The following is a 12,333-nucleotide window of genomic DNA, read 5'->3' on the forward strand; positions in this document are numbered from 1 at the left end:
TCCACCTGCAGAGTCAGGGTGACGAGCACGTGGCCCTCCGGTGGTTCTGAGGACGGAGTTGGGGGCTCGTGAAGCATCTGGAGCGGCGCCGGCCCCAAGCAGGCACCGAGTCAGCGGCAGCGGCCTTGATGGCGGTTATTCGGCCGCTGGGACGGCGTTCAAGGCCCCTCCCCGCGCGCCCCCGCGCCTGCCGCTGCGGCGCCCCCGCGTGTCCCCGGGTCACGGCCTGCGGCCCTGCTGCCAGGTGCGCGCGGTGAGTCCCTCCACGCGGGCCCGGCCCCGGGGCTTCTTTCTGCCCCACTTTTTGGGGCCGGAAACTGCGTGGCGGAGCGGGGGCCGAGGCCAGGTGTGGCGGCCCCGTCGTCGGGCTCCACGGCCTCGCGGGCCCCCCGGCATGTGAGGGGGCAGCACGGGGGCGCCGCGGCGGCGTGGGTGCGGGTCGCGCGGGCCGCCCCGGGGACGGGTGCCGAGGCCAGCGTCCTGGGGCAGCCCCGGGGCCGAGCGGGGGTCAGCGCCCCCGGCCTCCGGGGGGCCACGGCGGCCGTCCCCGGGGCTGCTGTCCCCGGGCCGACCCCTAAGGCGCCGCCAGTCGGTTCAGCGCACGTCGGTGGAGGGAGTCAACCCGGGGCCAGCCCGCGGCTTGGTGGCTCCCGCCTTCGGCCGTCAGCGCTAAACCTCGGCCACTGCAGGTCTAAGGCCTTCCCTGAAGGACGAACGCGCCAGCCCGGCCCCGAGCCCCGCCCCCGAGCCCCGCCCCCCCAGCGGCCTGCAAGCAGCAGCGCGTCGTGCTGGCAAGTTTCCTGCGGCTTCGTGAGTTATTTTGCGGGGTGGGTCGTGGCACAGCCCCTGGGGGGGTCGGTGACCCCGGCGGAGGGACACGTGCGGCCGCCCCGGGAGGCGGGAAACAGCCGCAGGGCAGGGCCGGGGCTCGCGCGGGGCGGGGCGGGGCGGGGCGGGGCGGGGCGGGGCGGGGCGGGGCGCCCTTGGAGGCCGGTCGCCGCCCCCGGGGAAGGCTGAAAACCAGGTCCGCGGGGAGGGAGCCCCCATCCCCCCATCCCCCCATCCCCCCACCCCCGGGAATTCAAAAGGGAAGATGCAAAAAATCCCAATTTCCTCTCATTCGAGTAGACTACAAAGTTTTTCACATTAAAAAAACAACAACAAGCTGGAGCGACTTTCCAGTTGCAGGTTCTGTTGGTTCCCGCGGCCTCTCGGGGAGCCCCTGTGAGCTCCGAGCTTTCGGGGCCGGGGATGGGGCGCCCGGAGGCAGGTGCCCGGGGTGGCCCGTCGCCTCTTCTGCCGCCCTCTCGTCCCCGAGCATCACGCCCTCACCCCGACCCCGGGGGTCCCAGGCCGCGGGGGCGGGGCACGGAGGACCTCCCGGGGCCCTGGACCCCCCCGGGCTCCCACCCCGAGGTCGGGGGGCGCAGGAGGAGCGCAGTTGGCGTCAGGCCCCCGTGGGTCTGCATCCCCAGGTCTAGTCCACGCTGCCTGGGGGGTGGAACCGCTCGGAGCCTCAGTTTCCTCGAATGCGAAGTGGGGTGCCCCTGGGGGCTGGGCGCCCGCGTGTGGGTGCGCAGGGCGGCCACCTGAAGAGGAAGGACACTGAGCACCCAGCGTGCGGCACCTCCTGGGTGAGTCTGTATTGAAACGTGTGTTTTGCAATCGCGTATTAACCGGGATCTTCTCAAATTTCCATTCTCACAACATTTACGGTGAATCTTGTGCAAACGTATTTTGACGGCGGGCGTCTTGCTCCCCCAACCCCCCTCTCGCGTTAATAATTCACAAATTTGTATCACGCAAACCCCCAGCTACCTCGTGGACTGCCTCTTAGGCTTCTAGAGTTTTCTGTTTTGATGGGCACAGAGCTGGAATAAGGGCCTGTCCCCAAAGAACTAGTTGAGGCTGGGGCGGAAACAAGATGTTTTATTCATCAAAAAAAAAAAAAAAAAAAAAAGAACTGTGACAAGGCCTTGCTTTCCAGATGGAAACACGTGTCCTACGATGTTGGAAAACAGTGTTAGCAACCAAATGAGTGTCCAACAGCCACTGAGCCTTCTCGTTTTTTTTTTTTTTTTTTTTTAAATATTTACAGCAATCAAAGCAGCAGAACCAGGAAAGTCCAATTCTGAACCACTCTGGGCTGTCGGAATATCATGAAGACCCGACTCCGGGGGCCGAGGGCCAGAGGTCCTCAGCGGGCAGGGGCGCACAGAACACCTGCCGGGCGGGCCGCAGGCAGCTCTCTCCAGGGCCCCGCGTGGAGGGAGCGGCCTCGGGTAAGTGTGAGAAGGCCCGGCTGGGACCCTACCATTCACGTTACACACCTGCCGTCTGCTCACACCCACCGTGCCCTCCTGCTGTCGGCCCTGCTGCCCCACGCCAGCGTCCCATCGCGCCGGTGGGGAAGGGAGGTTGGTCCCTCTGCCGCCATCGAAGCCGACCGAGTGGCTGCTAATTAGATTAGGCCGCAGAGCGGGCTTTTGGTCACATGAGAATTCTTGCCCATGTTCGATCACCGGCCGCCGTCGGTGTATGGGCTGCGCTCGGGGTCACGGGGGGGGGGGGGGGGGGCTCCTGGGGGGCTCCTCTGGGGCAGGGGCATGGGGGCAGGGGCAAGGGAGCAGGGGCCAGGGCCAGGGCTAGGAGGCAGGGGCAGGGGCAGGGGGTAGGGCCAGGGCTAGGAGGGAGGGGCAGGGGCAGGGCTAGGAGGCAGGGGGCAGGGGCAGGGGGTAGGGCCAGGGCTAGGAGGCAGAGGGCAGGGGGGTAGGGGGGCAGGGCCAGGGCTAGGAGGCAGAGGCAGGGGAGCAGGGGCCAGGGCCAGGGCTAGGATGCAGGGGGCAGGGCCAGGGCTAGGAGGCAGGGACCAGGGACCAGGGACCAGGGGCAGGGCCAGGGCTAGGAGGCCAGGGGGCAGGGGCAGGGGGCCAGGGGCAGGGGGCCAGGGGCAGGGGATAAGGCCAGGGCTAGGAGGCAGAGGGCAGGGGGGTAGGGGGGCAGGGGGCAAGGGGGTCCGGGTCCGGGCCAGGGCTAGGAGGCAGGGGGCAGGGGGGCAGGGGGCCAAGGGCAGGGCTAGGGGTCAGGAGGGAAGGGGGCAGGGGCAGAGGGCAGGCAGGGGGCAGGGACTGGGGGCCACCCCATGGGAGCCCGGGTCGCGCACCCAGGTGGAGTGGCCGGCCAGCCATCCGCACACCGGGCCGGCGGGCTCTGCTGGGAGGCGGCCGCACTGCCGCTGTCGCCCCGGGTCTCCCTGGCCGCGTCCACGCAGCCGCCGGGAGCGCAGGTCAAGGGCTGCTCCTCTTCAGGTCGCGGATCTGCCGCATCAGGTAGTTCTTCTCGTCGCTGAACTGCTCGTCATCCGTCCTTTCCTTCTGGAAGCTGCTCAGAAACTCAAGGAGTTTGGGCTGATTCTTGAGCAGAATCTCCACGACGGGCTGCGCTTTGTGAGGACTGGCCACGAACACCTGTGGGCCAAGGAACCCGCGTGAGGCAGGGCGCGGGCCGGGGACCTGCTGGGTTCCCTGCCTCCACGGGGAAAAATACACAGGGGTGTAGGGGCCCTATGAGGAGGGAAGGAAGGGCTGTGGAGGCTCAAAGGAGTGAAGGTAACATTAGATTATGTGGAGTTATCATGTGACATGAGCTAGTCCATGGATCAGAGTTTTCTATCTCCTCTTGAGTCAGTTTTGGTCTGTAAATTCCTAGGGATTTGTCCACTTCATTTACATTATCTAATTTGTTAGAGTAGGCTACGATGACTCGTAGTATTCTCTTAATGATTTTTTTAAACATTGCCATAAGGGGATTGAATTGGGAATCAAAAACCTCCCAACAAAGAGAGAAGCCCAGGACCAAATGAGTTCACTGGTAAGTTCTAAAAACTTTTAAAGAAGAATTAATACGGGTCCATTTCAAATTCTTCCCAAAAAAATAAAAGAGAAAGGAACACTTCCTAATTGGCTCTATGAGGCTAGACTTACCCTGATCGCAAGGCTAGACAAACACATTATGAGAAAACTGCAGACCAATATCCTTTATGAGTAAATATGTAAAAATCCTCCAGAAGATATAAGCAACCTGAGCTAGCATCATACCAAAAGGATTACCTGCCATCAACCAGTGGAATTTATTCTAGAAATACAGTGGAAGTTCAACATAATAAAACCGATCGATGTCATACACCACATATATGGGGTTGAACTGTGTCCCTTCAAAATATGAGTAAGTCCTAACCCTCAGTACTTATAAATGTGACCTTATTACAGATACGATCCAATCCAGGTGGGGTCATCCTGGATTAGGGAGGGTCCTAATCCAAGGGTCTGTATCCTTATAAGAAGAAGAAAATTAGGACAAAGAGGCACATGGGGTTAAACAGAGGAAAAGGTCATGTAAAGATGAAGATAGATATTGCAATTATTCATTTATAAGCCAAGGAATGCCAAGGATTACTGGCAATCACCAGAAGCTAGAGGACAAGCATAGAACAGATTATCCCAGAGAACCTCTCCCAAAAGACCCTGCAGCGCTAGGCAACCAATATACCACATTTTTAAAAAAAGATTTATTTATTTATTTATTTATTTATTTATTTATTTATTTATTTATTTATTTATGATAGACACAGAGAGAGAGAGAGAGAGAGAGACAGGCAGAGGGAGAAGCAGGCTCCATGCAGGGAGCCCGATGCGGGACTCGATCCCGGGACCCCGGAGTCACGCCCTGGGCCAAAGGCAGACGCTAAACCGCTGACCCAGCCAGGGATCCCAATATACCACATTAATAAAATGAGAAGAAGTCACACCATCACTGCAGTTGAAGCAGAAAGTATTTGGCAAGAGAATGAAGTTGGGCCCCTACCTCACACTGAAAACGAAAATTAAATCAAAATCAATGAAAGACCTTGATACAAGAACTCATAAGACTTTTAAGGGAAAATCATGACCTTGGATTGGGCAGCGGTTTCTTAGCTCTGCCACCAAAAGCATGAGAAACAAAAGAGAAAAGGGATAAACTGAACCTCATCAAAATGTACGACTTTTGTGTATCAAAGGATATTATCAAAGAGACTGAAAAGACGACACACAGCACCGGAGAGGATTATTGCAAATCTTATGTATGATCCATGTCTGGTATCCAGAAGACATGAAGACTCTGTGCAATTTGACAACAACAAAAAAACAAGCCTTTTCTAAAAAGGGCAAAGGAATGGAACAGACGTTTCTCCAAAGAAGACACATGAATAGGGCAGCCCTGGTGGCTCAGCGGTTTAGCGCTGCCTTCAGCCCAGGGCGTGATCCCGGGGTCCCGGGATCAAGTCCCACGTCGGGCTCCCTGCGTGGAGCCTGCTTCTCCCTCTGCCTGTGTCTCTGCCTCTCTCTCTCTCTCATGAGTAAATAAAATCTTTAAAAAATATACACAAATGGCCAATAAGCACATGAACAGACAGATGCTCAACATCATCAGATCACCAGTCATCGGGGAAATGCAAACCCAAACCACAATGGGGTGTCACTTCACACGCACTAGGATGGCTATGATACAACAGATCTGAAAGCAGGCGTAGGTAAGGAAGGGGAGAGGCCGGACGGCGGCGGTGCTGGTGGGCAGGTGTGAGGCACGGCCTCGGCAGCCAGCAGCTTGGCAGGAAGTACCAGGAGGTCACCAGCCAATGACCACGAGGCCAAAATTCCACTCCTAAGTGCGGATCGAGAGAATTAAAGAAACACCGTTCCCATAACACTCATACGCGAGGGTTCCTAGCAGCACGATTCACAACAGCCCCACGTCCATCAATGGGGAACGTGTGGCACATCCGTACGATGCACACACGGCAGCCACGCAACGGGAAGAGCGATCATCCTACAACACGGACGAACCTCAAAACCACGCTGAGGAGAGAAAGCACTCAGAGGGCCATGCGGAATCATCCTGCTTATAGGAAGCATCTGGAATAGGGAAGCCGTCGAGAGCCGAAGCAGGGGAGGGAGGCCGAGGGCGAGGGGTCCGGGACAATGAGCAGCAACTGCCCGATGGGTCCTTTTGGGGTGTGATGTTCCGGAACTCAGTAGCGCAGTCGGGCAGCACTGGAAATACGGCAGACGCCACCCAACTGTACACGTTCAGATGGTACAGTGCTGAGGTTACGTGACAACGATCAAGTCGAACTGTCACTCACACATATTGGAGCAAGGACCCTCGACTGGTTCACACCGTATGTAACACCTGTTCGCGGCAGCGTGTCCGAAAATCACACGCTGAAGCCACACGTGTGGCTCGCGTGGTTGCCACTTGTTTACAAGGGAGTTGCTGCCAAGTGTTAGCTAGAAATGGTCTGGCATTTTGTGGTTAACTACATAAATAACTCGTAACAGTCTTTCTAAAAAAGAAATTTAAATATTTTGGACAAACTAAGCTTCTCTGTTTCAATCCAAAATAAAGGTGAAATAGGGGCGCCTGGGCGGCTCAGGAGGTGAAGCATCTGCCTTGGGCTCAGGTGGCGGCCCAGGGTCCTGGGATGGGGCCCGCCTCAGTTTGTAAACTGCTTCTTCCTCTCCCCCTGCGGCTCCCCCTGCTTGTGCTCTTGCTCTCTCTGTGTCAGATAAATAAATAACATCTTAAAAATATATATATATATATAAATGTGAAATGTAGAGGAATTTGTAGTCAGGCATCCCTGGATTAACGACACTGAATCCACACACCATACACCTAAAAAATGCCAAATTTGTTTTCAAGTTTTAAAATTTTCCCTATTTTGACTTTTTATGGCTCATGAATGCTGCTGCCTGCATAGGTGGCTGCTGATTAGAGGCAGGTGACACAACCATGCATGGCTCCCCCCGGCAGGGCCGGGACCCTGAAGGCCCCAGTGAGGGCTAGAGGTGAGCCAGTACCATCAGGAATGCAGTTTGTTTTTTAAAAAAAATTTTTAAAGATTTTATTTATTCATTCATGAGAGACACACAGAGAGAGAGAGGCAGAGACATAAGCAGAGGAAGAAGCAGGCTCCTTGCGGGGAGCCCAATGGGAGACTTGATCCCGGGACCCCAGGGTCACGCCCTGAGCTGAAGGCAGGTGCTCAACCGCTGAGCCACCCAGGGATCCCCAGGAACGCAGTTTAAAAAAATATTTATTTACTTGAGAGAGAGAGAATATGGGGGGGAGCAGAGGGAGGGGAGGGAGAAGCGAGCTCCCCACTGAGCAGGGAGCCCGATGCAGGACTCGATCCCAGGACCCGGGACCATAACCTGAGCCCAAGGCAGATGCTCACCCCACGGAGCCCCCCAGGCGCCCCCAGGGAACCCACTTCTAAATCAGGGTACAGTGAGCCAAATCTTCGCAGCATTATGTGCCGAATAGGGAGTTTCTTGGTTCTCTGTCTGCTGCACCTATTTTCTTCTTAAATGCTACTCTCAGACCATCCCCAAGCAAGTTAAACAAACGGAACTACCTGTGGCTTCTCTTTTTACAGTGCGGTCGGTCTTAACTGGCTGCGTCCCTTAATTTACACATATTTCAGAAATGTGATTTATGGAGTTCTCAAGCCCTCGTTAGAGAAGGGCAAATAGCATGACCACAACTCAAATATTTTTGACTCAGAAAACTAAGCATACTCTGCTGTCCATTTTAGGCCTGAATGCTTTTCATGCAAAGTGTAAAAAAAAAAAAAAAAAGTGTACTTCTTACACACACACATGCGTTCGTTTCATTCAAATTCTATTTCGTCACAAAGGATTTGCACGAGACAAGGCCTGGGAAGGTGAGCTTTCTGCTCTGCCGACCTCGCCATCTGTGAGGTTGCTCTGTGCGTGGACCTGAAACCGCGGCTCCCGTTATAGTCACGCAAGTAACCCCAAGGAGCCTTCCTTCCACTGAAGCGTAAAACGAGGCCGTCTCAGTCTCAAGACTCATCACCTCAAATAAATACAAACCTGAGCAATAAAATGTTTAGAATATTTTGACCCAATTCTTGCTAATATTGATCAGAGACAGTAACCTTTTCTTTCCTGTTTAAGAAAAAAAAACCTCATCCCTGCGTCCGCGGGCTGGCTGAGGACGATGAGCACCCGTGAGCCCTCCACGGGCCGGACAGAGCCCCGCCATATGTGCAGGGAGGAACAAAACAAAACAAAACAAAAGAACCCTGGGAAGGAAGTGGGGATAGAGGAGGAGAGCAGCTTGGAAGTTCTGGAAGCTCTAAAAATCTCCAAAATCTCCAGAGATCCTCCTCCTCACTGTCACCACCCTTGTCATCAGTCTGATTATGAAACTGATACGTGTGGAAAACTAGGAAAATGGAGAAAAGAAGACACAAAAAAGTAAGAAAAGAATCTCTTAAATAGTTCCTCCACCCAAAGATAACTGATTATTTGGTGTATATCCCCTTTGTATTCATTTTTTTTTCTGTGCATACAGCCGTATGTAAATATAGTCTACACAAAACTGGGCTTGCAATCTGTATGTGGTGGTTTGTAAACTGCTTTTCTGCTTAATGTTTTTTTTTTATTTTTTAAATAGAGAGAGAGACAGAGAGAGGGAGCACAAGCAGGAGGAGGGGCGGAGGGGGAGGGAGAAGCAGGCTCCCTGCTAAGCGGGGAGCCCCGACGTGGGGCTCGATCCCAGGACCCCAGGGGTCATGACCTGGGCCCGAAGGCAGATGCTTAACTGACCGAGCCACCCCAGGCACCCTGTTTAATGTTTTTAATATTTACAGCTTCTTATGTTAAGCAAGCCAACCACCATTTAAAGTATAGTCAGGGCTACAGACAACGGCTTTGGCAATCTGGAATCCAAGTCTTTGGGATCTACAAATTGCACGTAACTGTGCAAATTACGTAGGAAATGACATGTTTATTCCAAAATGACATGGAAAAGCCACTTTTAAAAATTCCTTATCCTAAGAGCATTCACACTTCCTATTATAAATATTACCAGTCTCCACTTTTCTTACATTCTACTGCTACTATGTACTTTAAAGTAGCTGAAAATATTATCAATACTCGGCACCAGGATTATCGAACTGAGTAATACAATTAGATATTTTTGGGTGATGTTGCTAACGTTGGTCGCAAGTGCCCATTGCAAACCTTTCTATAAACAAACACAGAATTGGTTATTTTATGAATTTTTAAAGAAAGTATTTTAAAAGAGGGGAAGCCTTATTTACAGCCTCTCCCCTTTTCTCCTCCGCTGCTCCATGAAATAAGCAAAACGAGCGCAATGTGTTCCAACGAAGGCAGGATACAGTTAAGCGTTCTGCACTAAGGTAGTCGATGAAACATTAAGTTGGTATAAACACCTTCTGACTGTACTGTTAACATTTTTAGAAGAATTATTAGTATCACATCAGCTTATAGCTGATTCCTGAATTCACCTGGCCCCACTGTTCTCTCCATCAGCAGACGTAGATTTGGTACGTCGAGACCAGAGAGGCTGGCCTGCTAAAAAAAACCGAGTCCCTAAGGAAGTGGGTAATTGATGGTTAGGCTTTCACCAAATTAATCCGTAATTCTGCATTGTTTTCAGTAAGACCACAAGAAACGGGTATTTCTTGGGTACTTTTTTTTAGGTGAATTGTCAAACCGGCTGTTGTCGGAACAAGTGAGGGTGGAGCTTCTTGGTTTCGTGGAAATGGCAATTGCAGCCAACTGCTAGGATCTGAGTGACGGAGCTGTACACTCAGGAGCATTTTTGTCACCAGGCCATCGCCTGAGTTCCAGCAGTTCTAAGAAGTGGGTCAGAAGGTAGAGACGACCCCTGTCCCCGATACGGTTTCCCCGATGGGAAACGGTATCATGGTCCTTTGCTATAAGGCAGTAACCAGGGAAAGGAAAGGGAGCTCGGCTCAGAGCTGATACCTACGTTCATCTTGGGCCCATCCCTGGGAAAGCAGAGAGGGCCGCAAAGGTCTCCGGAACCGAGCTGGTATCTTAGAACTAGACTTCGACTTAGATTCCACTTTAACGCTTGCATTTTACAAGCGAGGAAACAGATCCAGATGGCGCTGCCCAAAGTCACTGGTGGCAACTAAGCCAGAACCAACACCCGGGTCTCCTGACTTCATCCAGCACTTTCCCACCACAACCTCCCGCTTGTCCACAGCAGAAAATCACGTGAAATGGTATCTCCTTCAATTCCTTGAACTTACCAGCAAGCTAATGAAAATAATCTGGCAAAGGCATTTTGAGCAGTGTGTTCCACATTTTCTGCACCTCCTAGAAGGTGCTTTGGGGAGGAGCTATTAATACAGAACTGTGAGAAAAAAAAAAAAAAAAAAACCTCTAGGACTCAGCTGTTCCTTCTTCTAAATAACAAAATGGTGTATTTGGCAAGTGAACGATTCGGTTCATACTTCAGCGGCAGAAACATAGGGTACAGGGTAGGCCCCGTTCATACACGTACAGTAAACAAGAGGTCAGCTGTGTTTATATGCACCTACTCTGGCCAATGATGGGATGATCCAGATTCCAAGGACGGAAGTAGGTTATTTCTATTTGGCCACCCACTGAATACTTCCATAATACTGCACTTTTGAACAACATTCTGTGAAGCTTGTTCTCGTCTCAGATGATACATTAAGATCCCGTGGGAGCTGAGGACATGGCTCATGCCACCTACGATGTCGGCAGTCAGAGGGGTCTTGGGAGGGTCTATCGTTTGTACTGTGTGGGCATCTTCTAGTGCTACAGCCGTTGATTTGCGCTTCTTGGTATTTGCGTTTAATATTTTTTATGGAATAATTCTAACATGGAGCAGAGTACAGCAGTAACGTATCGGGCTCATGTTCCCACTGTGTGTGCTATCAAAATCTAAAATTTCTGAATTGCCTTCAGATTCTTTGATAAAATACAAATACATATATACAATATATATAATTGGAAGCTGTTGGTCACCTCTTCATGATACCATCCTCCCCCCTACTTGTCCCCGCTGAGGTGACTGCTCTCCTGAATTTGGTATTTGTCACCCCCATACAGGTTTTTAGACTATTAACTGCACCAGTCTGAGTCCATATACAGTGCTGTTGTGCATGTTTTCGACCTTTCAATCAGTAACATCCTTTTAACATTTGTTTATTCCACTCAAGGTCTGGGATTTACCCACACGGATGTGAATATAACTCAATGAATTTTAATCCATTACTTTGTGCTACTGTATGGATACAGCACCATTTATTTTCCCCATCTCCAGTTGATGCCCATTTGTGTGTTTTTCTCATTTTGTACCATTCTAAACAATGTGATAAACATTTTTGTACACGGTTCCTTATGCACATGTGCAAGAATGTGTCTAAAAAACTGCTGAGGGGGTGGGGTGCCTAGGTGGCTCAGTCGGTTAAGTATCCGACTCTCCATCTCCGCTCAGGTCTTAGTCTCAGGGTCGTGAGTTCGAGCCCCGTGTTGGGCTACCCGCTGGGTGTGGAGCCTACTTAAAAAGAGATTGCTAAAAAAATAAATAAATAAAGATTGCTGAAAGATGAGATTTCAGGATTGAAGAATATGCATGCGGTCGGTTCTTTGACTAAATTGCTCTTCAAAGTGGTTGTACAGCTTCTATTGCCCTCCAACCTTACCAATATCTGATTTGTAAGACTTAAGTATTTTACCATTCTGAAGAATGTGAAACGATACTGCATCGATATTTCAATGGCCATTTCCAATGTTACTTAGTAAGATGATCGTCTTCACCTATTTATTGACCAATCGGGTTCTCTCATCTGTAATTCTTCAACTTGCATCCTTTGCCCATTTTTCTATTGAATTCTTTCTCTAAGTGACTTGTCATTGTATGTATCACATTCTATCCTGCCTTTTAACTTTGCTTATTGTCTTTTTGAACAGAAGTTCTAAATTTGGATGTCGTTGGGACGCCTGGGTGGCTCAGCGGTTGAGTGTCTGCCTTCTGCCCAGGCCGTGACCCTGGGGTCCCAGGATTGAGTCCTGCATCGAGCTCCCTGCAGGGAGCCTACTTCTCCCTCTGCCTGTGTCTCTGCCTCTCTCTGTGTGTCTCTCATGCATAAATAAATAAAATCTTAAAAAAAATTTTTTGATGTAGTTAACTAGACACTTCTATTATGTCTTGTGATTCTATTTTTTTTAAAGATTTTATTTATTTATTCATAGACACAGAGAGAGAAAGAGGCAGAGACACAGGCAGAGGGAGAAGCAGGCTCCATGCAGGGAGCCTGATGTGGGACTTGATCCCGGGTCTCCAGGATCACACCCCAGGCTGCAGGCGGCGCCAAACCACTGTGCCACTGGGGCTGCCCTCTTTCTTTTTAAAGGAATTCTGCCTTCCTTAATATCACAAAGACGGCTCTCATTGTCT

At 51.6% G+C, this 12,333-nt stretch overlaps 1 protein-coding gene across 8 annotated transcripts in view; it reads right to left on the reverse strand.

Moving 5' to 3' along the window:
- Window positions 1-1,909: 1,909 nt before the first annotated feature.
- The window catches only part of CAB39L (calcium binding protein 39 like), a 106,646-nt gene continuing 96,222 nt past the window's right edge, over window positions 1,910-12,333 (reverse strand). For all 8 annotated transcript variants that reach the window (XM_077855794.1, XM_077855791.1, XM_077855787.1 and 5 more), the window contains one exon: window positions 1,910-3,467. In XM_077855794.1, the coding sequence (XP_077711920.1) occupies window positions 3,288-3,467 (180 nt within the window). In that variant the 3' untranslated portion in view covers window positions 1,910-3,287. The remainder of the gene's footprint in view (window positions 3,468-12,333) is intronic.

This window comes from Canis aureus, chromosome 17, assembly GCF_053574225.1.
Source record: "Canis aureus isolate CA01 chromosome 17, VMU_Caureus_v.1.0, whole genome shotgun sequence".
NCBI lineage: Eukaryota > Metazoa > Chordata > Mammalia > Carnivora > Canidae > Canis > Canis aureus.